General features: G+C 31.3%; 1 protein-coding gene across 2 annotated transcripts in view; it reads left to right on the top strand.

Annotated features, from left to right (window-relative positions):
* The window catches only part of CWC22 (CWC22 spliceosome associated protein), a 49076-nt gene extending 30260 nt beyond the window's left edge, over positions 1-18816 (top strand). For both annotated transcript variants that reach the window (XM_039855236.1, XM_039855237.1), the window contains 9 exons: positions 2408-2509; positions 3863-3944; positions 6835-6895; positions 10336-10413; positions 11106-11258; positions 12868-12995; positions 14444-14545; positions 14638-14858; positions 17967-18816. In XM_039855236.1, coding sequence (XP_039711170.1) covers positions 2408-2509; positions 3863-3944; positions 6835-6895; positions 10336-10413; positions 11106-11258; positions 12868-12995; positions 14444-14545; positions 14638-14858; positions 17967-18553 — 1514 coding nt within the window. In that variant the 3' untranslated portion in view covers positions 18554-18816. The remainder of the gene's footprint in view (positions 1-2407; positions 2510-3862; positions 3945-6834; positions 6896-10335; positions 10414-11105; positions 11259-12867; positions 12996-14443; positions 14546-14637; positions 14859-17966) is intronic.
* Positions 18817-19462: the final 646 nt, after the last annotated feature.

Genomic DNA, 19462 nt, shown 5'->3' with positions numbered 1-19462 from the left:
TTTTTATGAGTAACTATAAAACAAATTTAGAAGAATGACATGTTTTATATATTTTGTACAGTTTAATGACTGGCTTAATAGGAAACAGTTGGATTCTCATTGTTTCTGATTTCAATCTGTCGCAATAGATTGTTTTGATTGGAGTAATAAAGAAATTAAATTAACACATTAACATAATATCAAGAAATCACATTTATTAACATTACCACCTTCTTGTCAGAAAAGACTAAGTATTACTAAGCTATCATACTCACAAGGATGGATACAAGTTTTCCAAAATTCTAATTTTCTCTTGAAAACTCTAATTTTATCATGGTGGCAAATAAAGTTAGTTATGCAACAGTCTTACTTTATATATATTTGAGTAGATTTGTGCCAAATATCTAATAACTATAGGTTGTCAACCATTTTTTCAAATAAAAATGAAAAAAAATAGCTGATTCATCTTGGAACTCAAATGATTGCAGTGTTTTTCCTTGACATAACCATCATCATTGTTTATCTGTCTTTAACAGAAGTCCTGTATATGAACTTCATGTTTTATTACTCAGATCTCAAGGGTTGAGATTTACTAAAATTAATAATTTTCTGCTCCTTTAAGGACATTCTTAAGTGAAAATGGCTTTTTCCCCCTACCACAAGCATGTGGCAGTGAAGAACATGACTGCTACTGCAGTTTGATGCTTTGATTTGTGCTCAGGTTGCAGCAGTTTTAACTTCCATTCTTTTGGACCATCATTGCAGATGTCAGCACAGTGAAAAGGCAGGTCACGTCTTAGTATTATTATGAAAATAGTTTAAACCTTACAGATCACCTGACAAGTGTCAGCGATCCCCCCAGGAACTCACAGACCATACTTTGAAACCACTGCTTTAGGCCTTTTGAGCCAGGATTCTCTTGCTCAGGCCCACTTCCACTTCCGGAAGTGTACTTTCCCTTTTAATAAAACTTGTCTTTTCTACTGGAAAAAAAAAGAAAAGAAACTACTGCTTTATCCATTCAATAAAACCCAATTGTCACTGCCTAAGTGATTTTAATAAGTAGATTGTAGACAGATGAGGACAGGATGATGTAAACGACTAGACAATTCATTTGACCTTCATTCTTCCATTAAATATTCTTCTAGACCTGGCATTAAAAAAATGGCCACAGCAGGAAGTGGGCACAGCTTTAGTAATTAGCACCTTAGAGTGACTCAGGTGTTCTTGTGTTTTAGGTCTTATGGCATTTGGGAAAACAGCAGGAATGCCTGTCTTCCAAGTACTGAATACTAAATAGTTTCCTCTTTTAAAAGTCTGTCTAAACCATGTTATGTAATAATAAACTAGACACTTCAGATTATTTCGTGAAGTCACATGTGTTAGAAATATTCTTGAGGAGATTTGTATGTCAGATAAGGGCTGAATGACAACTCTGTTTTTCTAAAATGATTTATTCTTCATAACATGAAGTTCTCTGCTAACATTAAATATTGTATGTGGCTCCCGATTTGTACTGCTTTGTATAGATAAAGAAATTAGAATTTCCTGAAAGTGAATTGGCCCCAAAACTTTTTAGTAAAACTCTTTGGTTATAATAGAAATGAAAAAGTGAAGTGTTGGCCAGGTTAATGGAGCACATACCATTGGACAAAATATAATTTCAGGTTTTATTATTTAATTATATTAACATGATGACTATCCTTATTTAGTCTCTTACTTACATCACTATTTTCATCCAGTTCTGAATGGGAGTTGCATTTTAAGAAGTAATAATCCAATGAAGTGCTCATTTAACTAATTTTCTTAAAGGCTTTTAAATTTTGGCTTCTGTTTTAAATATAGCAAGTCTTTGGATTGGTTATAATGTTCTATTGAATAGATATATGTTTTAATAAAAATTTCATTGGTATTGGTATTTAAAAATTTTTTTGGTATTTATTTAAGTGAATGCTAAATTACGTAATTATTTCTTCTCTTTTCTTTGTCTTTCATAAAATGTTCTTAATTCTTAGCCTCCTAAATTCTTGTTTTCTATATCTAGCCTTGGCTTTTTGTAATAGACTGCTTTCTTTTTGATGATGAACTAAGAATATTTTGACTCTAATATGCTAGTTTGTATTCCAAGTTTATTTTTCCACTGCTTTTGCTCTTTTGGAAAATTTTCATCTACTTTCTCCATTTCATTCCTTGTTTCATGGTCACTTTCTGTCTGGCAGAAGAATGATACATATGGCTCTCTCTAATCCAGTTAATTATAATGCTCCCTGACCACCTAGGCAATAACACAAGGCCTGTGTGATCTTGTTGGTTGACAGACTGTTACACCATTATGGATTTCAGTGAACTGAGAATTATCTTCTCAGAATGAGTTGTGTGTATATCACTTGATTGTTAATATTTTCCTAAACTTACTTTGTTCTTTTAGAAATTCTTGATGAAGGAGATAGTGACTCAAACACAGACCAAGACGCTGGAAGTAGTGAAGAGGAGGAGGAAGAAGAGGAAGAGGGAGAAGAAGATGAAGAAGGTAAAAGTATGGCTTATTTTAAAATAATACTGTAAATACTCTGAAATTAAATTAATTCCAGTGTAATTCTTTAAAACAGTGGTTCTCAGTCTGTGGGCATTGGACGGATTGCTACTGGGATCTAGTGGGTGAAGGGTAGGAATGCTGTTAACATCTTACAAGTCACCAAACTGTCCCCGACAACAAAGTATTATCCAGCCCAAAATGTCAGTATTGCCAAGGTTGAAAATCTTTGCTCTAAAAGTATTAAACAAGGAAATTCATTTTTGACATCAGCATAATTTTAATTTGACATTTTATGCCTTTGATTATAAACTGTGAAAAAGGTACATTCATGTTGAGTATGTGTAATTTATGTAACCCTGGCATTAATGTGACAGATGAGAATGACTAGATATTTGCTGTTCATTTTGGCAAAATAGAGTAGGGAGGCCAAAAGCTATATTTGTACAGGAGCAGGCATGATGTTCTTCCTCCTCAACTTTGATTACATTATATTTTACAGAAAAATTAGCTAAGTGCTTTGGTTGAGTTTCAGTTCAAACATCAGAACATGTATACAGTGGTTGCTATTTACTTGTATTACATATTCAGAATTATTAAAAGTATATTTTTCCCTTTTAGGGCAGAATGTATTTTAGTTCTGTCTTATATATTTGAAATTATTAAAGGTATATCTTTCCCTTTTAGGGCATAATGTATTTTAGTTCTGTCTTAGAGTATAATTGCTCTTTATAATATATTTTATAAAAATAAGCTTAATTTTTTTCCAATGTCTTTCTTTAAAACGTCTTCTAACTATGTGCTACATTTTACTTTAGAATTTCTTTGTTTTATGTGAAAATACTGTTCAAAAAACTGATTAAATATTTGTAAGGAAAAGCTTCATGTATTAGATATGAGAAAATTTTGACAAATACACATATTTATATTGGACCCATTAACCTGTCATGATAATCCAGTGTTCTCTGAAACTGTATTTCTACCCATAAGTTATAGTTCTTCCAAATTATCAAGATACTGTTTGGAACTCTAGAAATAATGGTTTATCAAACAACAGCATGAGTGCAGCATTTTATAGTATCTAAATGAGCAAGTGACACAAAATCTGGCTTGGTTCAGGACTTCTTTGAGCTATATTATATATACTAACTTATTAAATACTCTTAGATATGGCAAAAGATTTGAAATAGTTACTTAGAATTCTACAAATACTAATTTACACTGTAGAAAAGAATATCGTTATTATTAAAGTCATAGATTCTAAGTGTATTTAGAAAATTATTATATAGAAATTTTCAGTTCTTCACATTTGTTTTTATAATTTCCTAATTTTGTTATGTTTAATTTCAGGACAAAAAGTGACTATTCATGACAAGACCGAAATTAATCTAGTCTCATTTCGTCGTACAATTTATCTTGCTATTCAGTCAAGGTAAGATTATTTGTTCAGTTGATTCTTATTTTTGATAGCAAATGGGCAAGGAGATAGGTATTTGTAGAATCTGATGACAGGAAAATTGATACCATTTCAGGAATTCTCAAACTACCTGCCTCTCTATCTCTATTCCAAACCCAAGCTGATAGATTCCTATTGCTGGTTCTTTGCTTTAATAGCAAATTGTCTTTACTTAAATTTGAAAGGTCTATGTTAACGTAATTAAATGGTTCTTTTTTTCTTTTTTTAGCTATATTTCTTATAGTTAGATATCATTAATGAAATCTTGAAAACAGCTCTATATTACAGAGCTAGTTCGGTTTTTAATTTGTAATAGAAATTTAGTATATATTTTTTCTAATTTGTTTTTTAATTCTGGTTCTAAGTAGCGAAGTACAGTTATGTTAACTTTCAGACATTAATTTGTTGTGCAGATAGAAATAGAAATTAGGCTTAGGAAAGTTTTTAGAACCCTTTGAGATAATGTTAAGTAAGAACTATCATGTCATGAAAACAAAACCTATTCCCTTTGAAGGCTGTAAGTCAAGTTTTGAAGAAAAATAAATAAAAATGTTAAATGCTTAGTGATTCTATTATTTTATATGTAAATCAACTTACTGATTTAGTGGGCACGGTGTTTACATTTTATACTGGAGTAGGAATGTTTCCTTGTTTGGCTTTTTTTGCTTTGTTACTAGTTTTTGTATATTTCCATTTAGTATGATGTAATAGCAATAATGATTCATCAGTAGAGGAGTCATCTTGTTTTCAGTCTGTCTGAAAACTTTTTGGCTTAGGTTCATCTTCCAAAAGAAATGTTAAACAGCAGATATTGGTCAGAAATTTTTTAGTTTATCCTATTGCTTTGCCTTTCACATGAGAGAAAAAACTATTCGATTTTTTTCATGAAAACTTGAAGATGAAAAATTTTTGTTAGGATAACTATTCCTACTTTGACCTTTCATTTGTCCTTTTTAAGAAATTCAACAGTAATGAGTTAATAAACAGCAGATTCATTGTTTTAATATTGCTGTAAACATTAACTTTGAAGACTTACCATGGAGCTCTTTTAATAATTGTTTAAAAGCAACTTTTTAAAAAATTGACCTAACCTTAATGATCTCTGAATCACACAAAAGACTTGAAAAATTAAAGCATTAAGAGACAAGTGACAAGCCATTATTATATAATGGCACCAATTGTAGTAGCAGTAGCTTCTGCCTTATGTGTTGGTATTTGTAGAGTTCTGAGCCTCTAAATGCCTAGTAAAAAATTTATATATGACAAAGGTTAGTATACTTTAAAAGCTCATATATATTTTAGGAAAGAAACACAAAGACTTTGATAGAAATGTATTTAAAGGATATGGTTGGGAGGTTCATGTAATGGATTATAAAACAAAAAATGTATTAGTTATCAGACATATCACTCTAGACGAATAAGTGCTATTATCAGTCATTAAAATAGCTGAAGTGGTTAATTTTATTAAAGCAACAGTACTCAGTACTAATGATTATTTCACTGAGATACACTTATTAATAGACTATGGCAAGCATTTTGGTAACATGAATTTAAGGGCTCAGTGCCCATTCCATTTGACCTGCTTTTTTCATTATTATATTTCTTTAAAAAAAAAAAAAACACACATATTGGCAGAGAATTATATACAGAATATTTCAATGCAAAAAGAAAAAACAGGAGACAATTTTATTGTTCAACACAAATAATCAAAATGTCCAATTTATGCCACTATGGAAAATTAGGTTAATGGAACATTGTTATTGATGTAGACAAGTGATCTGATATAATGTTAAGTGGGGAAAAAACTACATAACCTATATAGTACCATGCCAGAGGTGTTATCTTAACTGGATAAATAGGCAGATTTTAGAAATAATGCTTTAGAAAATAAAATGTCAGATCTTTTTAAATACATTTTGGTATTGCTGTATTATTGAAGTTTATCAACTATAGTTTAATATTTTAATGCTAGATATTGCTTAATACTACCTGGTATAAAGTTTTTTCCTGAAATAAATTTTTAAAATTTTATTATAATTTTTTAATTTTATTAGATTGTATCATCCTGAGTTATTACCCTGTTGCGCTTATGAAATCCAGTAATTAACAGAAGCTGAGGAATACAGATGAACTTATTAAACTAAATTTGTAATCTTTATATTTCAGTGGATGATTATTTTATACTACTGTTAACAAAAGAATGAAGGTTAGCACATTCTACAAAAAGTACAGATATATTAGCATTATTCCTGAGTCAAGTTCACATTGTTTGATAATTCTCTTAGGTGAAACATTGAAGATATTTTAAATGCAATTTATATAAATATTGTAAAAAAGCAAAACTTTTTCCTTGTAAGTCAGTTTGGTTAATTGCTATTTTTATACTTAGTTGTTTTTTTTTTTAATGTTGAAGCCCTGTGTTTGGATATGAATCAAGATAACTTGTAATAAATGGTGATTAAGCACTAGATGTCATGCTGGGCTCTTGGAGCATCTTTTACCTCTTCCTGACTTGGATCAGAGAGAAGTAGAAATAACTAACTGTATAAAAATTAAGTCTACTTTCTGTGTCTCTGGATTTGCCTCTTCTGAACATTTTATATAAATGGCATATTGTGTGTGCTCTTTTGTGTCTGACCTTTTCACTTAGCATAATTTAAGGTTCATCCATATAATAATATGTATAAGTACTTCATTCTTTGTAGAGTTAAGAGCTATGTCTTTTTTATATACACAGTATAATAATATGAAATTATAATAAATATTTAAAACAACTATTAAAGTAAGATTCTTGTATATAAAAGAATACTACAATTTAACTATGCTGCAAGTTTTTTAATCTATTGTGACCATTTTATCTTTACAGTTTAGATTTTGAAGAATGCGCTCACAAATTGCTGAAAATGGAGTTTCCTGAAAGCCAAACAGTAAGTTAATACTTTTTTCCTACTAGGAAATATATTGGTTATAAAAATGTTTAAGACAGTTAATAATTTTCATGAATTAAAACAATAACTATAATATTTATTATTTAAATGTGGATTTTCTAAAATTTAAAATAACTCAAAATTTAGGGGTTCTGGTGTGTTTCATATATGCTTCTCATTTCCGTGAATTAAATCAAGTGCTCGAATGGGATGTAAGAAAGAAGGAAGTCTCTCTGAATCACCACACTTTACATAAATTTCTTAGTGGTTGCCTATAAATCAAATTATGGCTTAAATACAGTAGGAAATTTGTTCTTCAGTGAATTACCTGGTCTATCTACTTTATGTACTAAAGTATTCTTTTGTGGTAAAAATTATAAACATCATCATTTATGTTATTACATTGCTTTAATTAGATGTAGAAGAACCTGTATCTTTTTTTCATTCATTAACTAATTCAACAAAGTATAGTCAGTGTATGCTATAAGTAAGGCACTCTGCAAAGTGTCAGGGATTTAGCATTCCATAAAATACATACTAGCCCCCTCCTAGCTCATCGGACTCATAATCTTAAAACTCAGTATACTTCACTATGCAAAATATCATAGAACTCTATGGTTCTATGCCATGGATAATAAAGACTAGATTGAATAGATTATTTTTTTCTAGTTGTGTTCTTGTGTGTGTTGCTCACTGCCCATCTAGATTTTAGATCTTTGGAACCCGAGCCAAGGCTTTTCAGGCTTCTTTTTTCACACCCTGCCTTACATGTGCTAACCCAGCACAGATGCCACTGTCTAATATAGGCTTTCTCATTTCTAATTCTTCTAAAAGATCTTGACTATCTGAACTGTTAATATTAGGTGTAAGTCCTTTGTCTTACAGCTTTAAACATGACCTGTTACAGGGATTGTGGCCTAGGCCCACTACCCTTTTTTGTAAATAAAGTTTCATTGAAATACAGCCATGCCCATTGGTGTGTATGGTTGCTTTTTTGCCCTCCAGCTGCAGAATTGACTAGTTGCAACAGAGACAACCGTATGGCTTCTAAATCCTAAAATATTTACTCTCTGGCCTTTTACAGAAAAAGTTTGCCAACCTTTGTTTTAGAATGTAGATTTATGCTTGAAATGCCATAGTATGGAATTTTGAGAAGAAATTCCATACTATGAAATTATTTTCAAACTTAGAAATTATTTTCTTCCTCTTAAAGTCTGTTTACTAATATATTAATAATAGTGTACCTGTTTGTGCTCTAGGTACACTCGATGTCATTGGAAGGAAATAAATTAGTGAACTATCCTTTAAAATTATAATTGAAACTGAAATTGCTGCTGTATCATCTTGTCACATTATTTAAGGAATATAATTAAGTCATTGTAATTTTTATTAATATTAATCCAGAGGATAGTTGTTCAATAACATTTCAAAAGTGTTTAGTGCATCTATTTTCATGCACTCAAAAGACTGTCCTAAAACTGCTATAATATTTAATTAAAATGTTAAAATATTTAATTATTATAAGCCATGGGGAATAACTCTTGTAATTGCATTTAGTCTAGGGAAGAAAGTAATTTGTTCTGTAGGTATTGCTGACTTTATTAGCAATGCTATCAGCATATTAGCATGTTATACTGTTCGCAACCTGATTACCTCTTACGTTATTGTACAATACAGCATTGGTAGAGAAGCTGAAAATACATTTTAATATATCAAATTAATATAGGTAGAAATCAGAAAAGCCTCATTTTAAGTTTTGATACTATATTAAATCTCGACAAAGTGCTTCTTTTCAGAACTTATACATTTATAAACATTTAATTGAGGTAACTTGTGACTAGTCTTAAAAAAATAATAATCTAGCAGTATAAGGACATCTAAAAATAATCCTGCATTGTGAAGTAAATCCTTTGAGTAGATTGCTTTATCAGCTTCTAGAACAGTGCTGTTCAATAGCACTTTCTGCAGTGATGGAAATATTCATATTCTGCTCTGTCCAGTACAGTAGTGACTAGTCACATATGGCTTTTAAGTACTTAAAATATGGCCATTGTGACTGAGGAACTAAAGTTTTAACTATATAATATTAAATAATTTCAGTTTAAATAGCTACATGTCACTACAGGCTACCATTCTGGACAGCATAGTTTTAGAGTGTCTGTTCTGTGCTTCTCCAGTGTCCCCTTCCTCTCCTTTGCACATACAGATATTCAGTAAATACACATTGACCTAATTTTTAAAAGTATTTACAATATTTACTTAGGTTACAGCTTGTGTTATTAAATATGATAAAAATGTCAAAATCCTTAATTGAAAATATAAGGGTAAATTAAATAAAAGTAAAAATGAACTGAGAGTATATATGGTAATTTTATAGGCTTTTTATTTGTAGAAATCAAATAGTTACTATATTTGGAAAAAAATTTTAAACTTTTCGATAAGTATTTTATAGAAAAAGATACTTAGTCAAGTCTGCAGCAGTGGTTAAAGAATGAATTTATGTCTTTTTCATTTTGTCTCCATTGATTTGTCCATGTTGCCTGAGTTCCTTCATCTATGAAATTGCTACTACGATCAACACATATTTTATTAGGATTATTTTAAGAATTAACAAATAATATTTTTTAATTATAAATCATTTATGGTGATGATATTTCCTGATCCTGGTTTTATTCTTGCATTTATTAGTTTAACAGAATTTTCACTTAGGAGTTTTCAAGACACATAAATAGCTGATTGGACAATATATTCTAGCAGTTGTGGAAGGATTTTATCTATTTGTATAGATCCAGCTATAGGCATATCTATATGCATAACATGAGGCTAGAAAACTCATTCACAGAGGGTTTTTTTCCTTGTTCTTTTGTGTGTGTGTGTGTGTGTGTGTGTGTGTGTGTGTGTGTGTGTGTGTGTTATCAATCAGAGGGTCATTTAAGTTAACATTGAAAGCTGTGCCTATATGCTTCTGTAAAGATTCATCATGTTCTGCCTTTTCATACTAACTAAATATATTAATTGAGTTTAAATCTTTGGAAGGTGTATAAGTGAATTGTTAGATGTATTGATCTGTGTTTAAAAGAATTCTGTATAGATTTATTTTAGAATACAGTATATTCAGTCTCTTCTTGATGTGTCTGTTTCATATGCTAGGTTTTCTTAAAGTGGTTCATACTTATATGAATTTAGAATTTTATAATCAGTCTAATTAGCATAAGCAATATATGGAAACTGTCAGCCAGACCAAAGGCTTTTAAAAATTAGGCTTCGCATAAATTGAGTTTTTAATTTTGTATTAATAACTAAAGTTTACAAAATTGTGGAAGTTTTGTGTTTTTAAAACCTTATTTAAAAATTCAAGCTGTCTCTAGCGTATTGATAAATATCATACAGCATGGAGTCATTGTATTTTGAACCATTACTGTTATTTTTTTTTCAAATAGAAAGAACTCTGCAACATGATACTTGACTGCTGTGCCCAACAAAGGACATATGAAAAATTTTTTGGCTTATTAGCTGGGGTGAGTTCCAGCCTCATTTTTCTTGTTGGATTTTAATGGAATCACAAAGGGAATTCTTAACATAAATATTGCGAATTAATGTCTCTGCTTTGTGGTCTGGTCTAATATAATAACATATCTTTGCTAAAAGAAAATTGTTCTTCCTCTCCCCAGAGTGGTTTCTCACTCTCTGCTCCTTCTTCCTTTCCCACTTCATTTTTGTAGCCCCTTACTATTGCATATCACTTTTCCAGAACTTTCTGAAATTATACATGCTTTGTTAAAATTTCCCAAAGAGAACAGTTAAATGCTATCTTTTCAAAATCTGAATGCAGCTTCTGAAGTCAGGCGTATGTTCAGGCAGCACAAATAGAGCATGAGCTAAAATAATTTTTAAAATCCAAACTCGACCCACAGAGAAGTGTATTTGTATAGTATTCAAATGTATGTGTCTGTGATTTATATAATTTTGTATAATTTGTATAATTATGATTGGTATAATTTTATTGTAGCATATAAATCCCAGGTAGCTAAGGATAATATATATTAACTTATTTTTTGAGCATCCCATAATATATCACAAAAAGATTGATATGATATGCAAAATATTTATTAATTTTTGATTCAGTAAATTTAGAAGGATTTAATATGCTCATCATAGTATTGATATTCAATTTTTAATGGTATCGGCATTCATCTTTTTAATTTATTAGCGATTTTGCATGCTAAAGAAAGAATACATGGAATCCTTTGAAAGTATATTCAAAGAACAATATGATACCATCCATCGCTTGGAAACAAACAAATTGAGAAATGTTGCTAAGATGTTTGCTCACCTTCTGTACACTGATTCACTTCCATGGAGTGTAAGTAGATGGGGTCAGTGTTTATACTTCCTTTCTAATCTCCCGTTATTCTCAAATTTGTATTAAGGTAATGTGACCATACTTTTCCTATGTAGGAAATGTACTTTAAAATGAAATGTTTTTACTATAATGACTATTTTTGAGGTTATATTCATGTCACATGGGATCAAAAGCTAGGTAAATAACATGTGAGTTTAAAAAATACCAGTCTGGATAATACTAAAAGTCCAAACATCAAAGTACTTTTTAATACTGATGGCTATGAGTATTTTCAGGAAAAATAATATAGATTTTTCTCTTTTGTTTACAAACACCTGTGCACACTCATATTAATATACACCAGTTGTTTGGTGCTCATGCATCTCTGAGTTACTGTTTGTTTTCTGAGAGACTAACTGTCAGTGCTTCCTCTAGTTAGGACATGAGAGAAATGATTGTCCTAGCAGGATGTGTTCTTTTTAGCAGAATTCGGGTAAGTGATGGGGAGGAATTCTTGTAGTCATACTTAGAACAAGGAAAGATATTCTCGATGAGGAGATGTGCACTGGATTGGAATTGGAAATGCATTCATTAAGCTGGCATTTATTGTAAAACTACTGTTCATTCAACAATCATTTATTTAGCCACCAACTATATACTCAGTCACTGAGAGAGATACAGGGGATCCAAGGTGAATTATATATGGTCCCTGCTTTCCAGAAGCTTACTGTTTGAGAAGAGGTAAGATATGCTCATAGCAGTAATACAAAATAAAAAGTGATAGGTTATAAGAGAATAAAGTTGCTGAAGGGATATTTAAAAAGAAAGAAAGAAATTGCATTTAGGAGGAAAGAAAGAAGAGGATCACATTGTAGAATACCATAACTTAATGATAGAATGAAGCAACATCATTGAGCCTATAACATTGGCTAGATTTTTGTAATATTTTAAGTACTAAGTATGTCCAGCCACAATAATAGGCATTTTGTAAGCTAACCTAGGAGCCAGAGCATATTTTTTTACTTCTGTTTTCCTCTCTCTGAGAAAACGAAATTAAAGTTTTAAACAATTGAAGCAAATGGGCTCCTCGAACATTTAACTCAACAACTGGAGGTTACTTTTATTTTTATTTGTCCTAAAACATGTCTCCATGAGTTTCACTTTTAAAGCCTCAATCTTAGTATTCAGAACAAGCTATATTCTTTCTGTCTCTACCCTTATTGTATATTATATGTGCTATACAGAACTATAGCCTAATGTTCTAAGTGGCATTTTGCCCCAAACCCGCATACACCCACATTTTGATGAGTGAAGTTTAGGAACTAGTAATCTTTACTTTAGCATTATATACTCAAGACAGACTGTATTTCTGCTATAAAAAGCACATTACTCAAGAAAGAGAATGCACTCTTATTTCTGTAGCATCTTAACATTTTGAAAATCAGCACAGAGAGAACTAGTCTTAAATTTTGCCAAGAAATAATACATATCAGAACAGGGAAAATATTCATAGATAATTCTGATTGAAGATGAAACTAAGTCATAATTTCAACTTAGAATTATAAATAATGGTCAGTTTGTCTTATCTTTTGAAGAAAATTAAATTGTCTTTTTTCATTTTTATTTTCAGGTTCTTGAATGTATAAAGCTGAGTGAAGAAACCACTACGTCCTCCAGTAGAATTTTTGTTAAAATATTTTTCCAAGAACTATGTGAATACATGGGTCTTCCTAAACTTAATGCAAGATTAAAGGATGAGTAAGTTTATCATTAAGCACTCTTTATTCTTACTGTCCTCAGATGTTTTCTTTCACTATAATGACATGCCCACCCTTAGTTGTAAAACAAGAGTTAAGCCCCTAGGACTTTCTTTGTTAGTTACTACAATGAATCCCATGTTCCGTGGCCCAGGAAAACATGCAGTTTTTGATGATGGTTTTTAGTTTAGTAGAGAAAACACAGAATTGATGCCTCTTTTAATTTAGTTAAAACACAGAAAATTACTTTTGCATGCTCATTGGACTTCTCCAGTTTTATCTTCATTTTTACCTTAATTTTGAACCTTAGAATGATAATTAGCTTTTTATTATCAATGGACAGTTTTGAATATATACAGATATATGTAATGTAATTGTTCAAATTATTACACTGAACTAGGGTCTTGTTCTAGGACTGTTGTGTAATCTCTATTCCAGCTTTCTTATTTCCTATTTATTCACATCTCCCGTTGCCACTCACATTGGCTTCTATTCCATTCACACTACTGAAATCATCCTTTCAAATGTCTTGGTGACTGCCTGCCAAATCAAGTAGTCTTTCTCAGTCCTCATGCTCTTTGACTTCTTGGCCTCACTTATGCAGTTGACCGATTGCTCACTGTGGCTTCTCACTTTCTTCTCACTCTGCCTTACTCTTCTCAGTCTCTGTCTTTTCCTCAGCTTGCCTCTCTCCAGTGATCACCAAAAGTCTGTCTTAGGTTCTACATGCCCTGTCTGTTCTATTCCATCCACTTCCCATGGCTTTATATACTTAATGGGTTTCTTTCAACTTTAATGAGCTCTCTCCAGTAAGTAGCTTCAGCCACACCAACATTGTCCAGCTTGTTAAGCAGGACTGGCTCATTTATGCCTCCTTACCTCTATTTCATTTTATCCTGCAAACTCAATCATTCTTCTTATTTGTTACCTTTTTCTATGGAACAATTTTTCATGACACTAAAAACCACATGTCCAAAACCACATTATATAGTGAATGCTTTTTGTTCTTTCCCCTCCCTAGAAATAATTTTATGCAGTCTTTGTTCATGATTTCTCATTTTTGTTAACTGCTTTTCCTCCCTCCTCTGGAGTATTTTTTACTTTCCTGTATATATATTCATATACCATATATATGCATATGTACATAGATAAATATGTTCATATATATTGTTTACATATACATCCTTTGAGTGTGTATGAGATGTATATAAAACTTTTTTTTTAACTTCTGTTGTATAATTATAGAAATCAAGTTTAATAAATTATGATGACCCTACCCATTTCATTTAGATAGCAGGTAGCCTAACCTAATAAATTATATAAATCATTTACTTGGTTGTATTTTATTGACTTAATACATAGAAAATCTGAAAAATAATTTTATAAGAACTTTGCTTTTTTTATCTTTAAGCCATTCATTCTCTTTCATTCATTTTTTTTCTTTTTTAGAACCCTACAGCCATTCTTCGAAGGGTTGTTACCCCGAGATAATCCCAGAAACACTCGGTTTGCCATCAACTTTTTTACTTCTATAGGTCTTGGAGGTTTAACGTAAGGATTATTGTCAGACTTTTATTTTCAACTTACAAAATTATCTCACAGTTGCCTTCAAAGCAAAATCTAACATTATATTTTTGATTTAGGGATGAATTACGTGAGCATCTCAAAAATACACCAAAGGTCATTGTGGCACAGAAACCAGATGTTGAACCAAATAAATCCTCCCCCTCTTCTTCCTCTTCCGTGTCCTCCTCTTCAGAGTCTGACTCCTCTGCCTCTGATTCGGACAGCAGTGGCAGCAGTTCGGAATCTTCCAGCGAAGAGAGTGATTCTTCATCTACCAGCAGTCAGAGCTCTGCCTCAGGTATCGAAACTCTTTATAATCGATCATGCTCTTTTCTAACAAGTATATTGCTGGCGATGTTTACAATGAGGGAAATAATAATTTGATTTTTTATTTATTTTAGAGTGTAATTGTTTAAAAGCGACAGTTAATATACATGATCACCTATTACTGTTGCAGTCTGAAGTGAATTAAAACATTTACAATGCTAAGATTAACTTTTGGAAAACTTCATAGAAATGAAGATATTTCATTGGCAAATATTTATTTCAATGATACCTGAAATACCATTCATAATATCTATAACCTAGTTTACAGGAGCTTTCTTGATGTTGATATTTTAAAGAAATTTTAGTTTTTACTTTTAATAGTGATACTTTATGTTAGTTATTGACATGTATCACACATTCAGTGCATACCTCAGAAGTGTACAGCTGTATAAATTTTCATAAAGAGAACAACACATCCATGTAGCTAGCACGCAGAACAAGAATTACCACTATCCCAGATGTCCTTGTTTCCTCTCCCAGATACTGCCACTCCTCCCATCCACTGCCTCATGGCAGCCATTTTGTGATTTGTCATTCCATAAGTTAGTTTTACCTATTTTTAATTTTATAATTATATATTATGAACTCTTTTATATCTAGCTTATCTTTCAAAATTATTTTGTTAGATCCATTCATATTATTGCCTTTAGTTAATAGTCATTCATTCTTCTTGCTGTATAGTTTTCCGCTACATGAGTATACCACAGTATATTTGACATCCTTTTTATTCAGTGGCAATTTAGATGTATAATTAGTGTTCCTATGAATATCTTGTACATATCTTTTGGTGACTATACACATATATGTCTGTCTGTATGTATGTATGTACATATATGTATTTCTATTGAGTATGTACCTAGAAGTGGAATCACTGGGTTGTAGGTTGTGTGTATATTTAGCTTTAGTAGATACTGCCAAACAGTTTTCCAAGTGGTTATTTTAGTTTACGCCCCTTTCAGCCATGCATGAGAGTTCCCGTGGCTCCTATCCTCACTAGCACTCTAATTGATCATTTTTTTCATTTTAGCCATTCTGGTCAATGTGTAAAGGTATTGCATTGCAGTTTTAATTTGCATTTTCTTGATCACTAATAAAGTTGAACACCATTTTATAGATTATTGGCCATTTGAAATTTTCTTAAGTAGCTATTCAAGTTTTGCCCATTTTTAAAATTAACTTGTCCTATTCATTTCTAGGGGTTTTTTAATGTATTCTGGATATGTATCTCTTGTCAAAGATATATATACATATACTTATTACAAAAAACTAATCCCATTCTGTCTCTCTAGCCTTGTAAGACTGCCTGAGCTCTGCTGGTCTCTATCCCTCAGTGGCAGCCCCGAGTCAGCAGATGCTCGCAGGGAGGGGGTGGCTGCAGTGTCTGCTTACCTCTCTGTGGTTCTGCCTTCTCTTGAATCTTGGCCCTTCTAGTCCTTTTTTTTTCTTTTTTCTTTCTCTCTCTCTTTTTTTAAATAAAATATGGTCTAATTGTGTAAAATGCATGTCATGTCTTCCTTTTTAATGCATATTATAGAAGGAGCATTTTTCTCTACACCTTTAGGTTGGAAGCCTGGTCTTTTCACTCTTATTCCTTGGCTTATGCCAGCCAGAATTTTGGACTCTCAGTGTTTTATATTATTAGAGCAAGATTCAGTTTGCTCACAGGAAATCTTCTTCTTGAATTGAAATATACAAACTTTTGTTCATTTAACATTCACCTCTTTTAATTCTAAAGAATTTGCTATTTCATGATACCCGTTTTGAGAACAGATGATAACACAGCATGAATTGCAGCAATAAGAAAGCTTCCTGATTCAAAATTAATTTGCTTCATTATACAATTTCAGTAGATAGCTTTCAGTTTTATTCATAAAATATTAAATAGCATAAAAGCAGTATGAGTTGCCCCCAAATTAGAAAATTGTAAAGCAGACACCAGAGAGTAAGGAGACTGCATATTATTACATGGCTTGTGTTTTAGTGTCAACAAAGCACTGAGAATGGTGTAGAGTAGGGTCAGAGAGACATTGATTTAGCACAGAGCCAGATGGTTTCTGCTTGGGTAGCTGCAGCTCGGCTGAGCTTGATAGGAACCAGAGAAATAAGTCCTTAGTGGCAAACCAACTGACTGGGCCAAGGGTAGGCATTTAGCAGAAGAAGTACAGGTTGGTACAGTGAGATTTGGGTGGAGATAGGATGAGGGTAGGTAGTTTTCTACCCTATTTCCTTCTTTCAGTACATGTAGGAATTCAACAGAAATGTTGGTCATCTAGGCACCTTTGATATATGTACATACCTAAACTAACAAATAAAGTGATTAAATTTGTCTTGTAGCTTAAAATGGTATGTTATTTCATGGTAATTATTTAACATATTTGTAATTATATCAGTAAAATTAAATTGTTTACGGCCTTTTTAGAAGAGTTTTCTCAGAAATCAAGCCTTAGTGGCTCTCATAAAGCCTATTATTATGTATCTTAACATACTTCTCCTACTTGTTCAGTTAATTGCTTCCCTAATTTTTTTTGAAATACATATATATATGTTTTTTTTTTTATATATATATATATATATATATATATATATATATATATATATATATATAATCTCCATGCTGTTAAGCAAACCCAGTCATCCCAACTCCCCTCTCACCTTTAAGAAGTGATGTTGCTGGTGTGTGTGATTGTTATATGTTGATTATGTACCAGATCTGACACAATATTTTGTATGACATAATGCACATGGACTGGAATTTCTGTTTTTGAGTAAAATTTGTCAGTGGAAATGCACCATTTTAGGCACTTCGTAAAAAATTTTACATTCGCTATAGTAATTTAAAGTTCCTGTTCACCGTTTTAAGTCTTAAGGCTCAAAACAGTACTTTGGTAACTAATGTTGATATATTTTATAATCTTAAAAATGACATATTGTGAAATCTTCTGTCATCAGACTTTTCATTCAGTCAATTTAGGTTTTCATCCAGTTTATCTGAATTAGTAAATGTACAATGTATCTGTAAATGTGATTGTTAAATTAAGAAATTAAGTTAAAGTTAATTAATTATATTTCATTTTTGCAGCTAAAGATATAAGGAAAAAGGGACAAGGGAACACCAGAAGTAAAGAAGTAGATAAATTGATCAGGAAACAGCAAACAAATGATAGGAAACAAGAAGAAAGAAGACCAGAGCAAAGACACCAAGAAACAAGGACTGAAAGAGAAAGAAGGTTAGAAAAACACAGAGATAAAAATTCAAGAGATCCAAATTGGAGAGATCCCATGACAAAATACACTTCAGACAGAGGTGTTCCTTCTGAACGAAATAGTTACAGTAGAGTCACAAATGACAGAGACCAAGAAATGCATCTAGATTTGGAAAATAAGTATAGCGATCCCAAAAAGAAGAGAGGAGAGAGAAGAAATTCTTTTTCTGAAAATGAGCACAGACAACGAAATAAGGACAGTGAAAATTTTAGAAGAAAAGATAGGTCAAAGTCAAGAGAAAAGAATAGAAAACATTCAGGCTCTAGAAGTGATGAAGATAGGTATCAGAATGGTGCCGAGAGACGATGGGAAAAATCTAGCAGATACTCTGAACAATCCAGAGAATCAAAGAGAATTCAAGACCGGCGAAGAGAAAAGTCTCCAACAAAGCAAAAAAAATAATTGTGCAAAATCACAGAAACTGAACATGCCTTATATTCATTCAAAACAAATTATTTTTTACGTTGATTAACGAACTTTATAGAAATTTCTTGTATAAAGTACTGGTTTGTATTTGTACATTTAAAAAATGTTTTCACTTTAACATGTTTTATATAATTGATACATCTCAAGGCCCTCCACATAAAATTATTTGATGAGAAAAGTTTCACAGAGAGGGGTGTAATTCTTGCTTATATTTTGTTAATAAAATGATCAAATGCTCATTGAATCAGTGATATTTTTTTCATTGACAAAATTTTTTTTCTGGTAATGTTTCCAATTGTTCATAAAATTATTATAATGAATTATTACTGGTTTGTTACTTGTAACTGAAGACCAAAATGAACAATTTCAGTTTAACATTTTTGCTTTGTAAATGAGATGCTGTGAACTTTTTTTAGGAGTCATCTTTTTTAAAGTAGAGGAATTATTTCAAGTTTCATATTATGTCTTAAACAAAAGAGGTATGTAAAATTTTTTTTCACAAGTGTTTTGATGAAGTTTGGTGCATATTAGTCTTTAAACAGATACACAGCTATATTATCTATAATTAGAACTTCTCTCATTGATAACATTTCTCTGGACTGCTAGATCAACGTTTAATTGAAATTTTTTTTGTGATTAGTGCTTTTTCTCAGCCTTGAAGTTATATCATTGTTGGTGAATTAATGTGTATTTAATTTTTAATTTGGCTTAATAGGTATTGGGAAACATACAATCATGAGAAATGTGAACAGCCTACCTGTGAAATCCAATTTTTTATAAGAATTTTAAGTTTCCATCATTGTAACTCTCACCAATTATTGTGACCATATTATTTATTACTTTTGAAATAAAATATTGCCTCTGAAATTTTAGATTGCCAGCAGA

Source organism: Pteropus medius, unplaced genomic scaffold (assembly GCF_902729225.1).
Source record: "Pteropus medius unplaced genomic scaffold, Ma_sr-lr_union100, whole genome shotgun sequence".
Taxonomy (NCBI): Eukaryota; Metazoa; Chordata; class Mammalia; order Chiroptera; family Pteropodidae; genus Pteropus; species Pteropus medius.
This window is presented reverse-complemented; position numbering and strand designations above follow the sequence as displayed.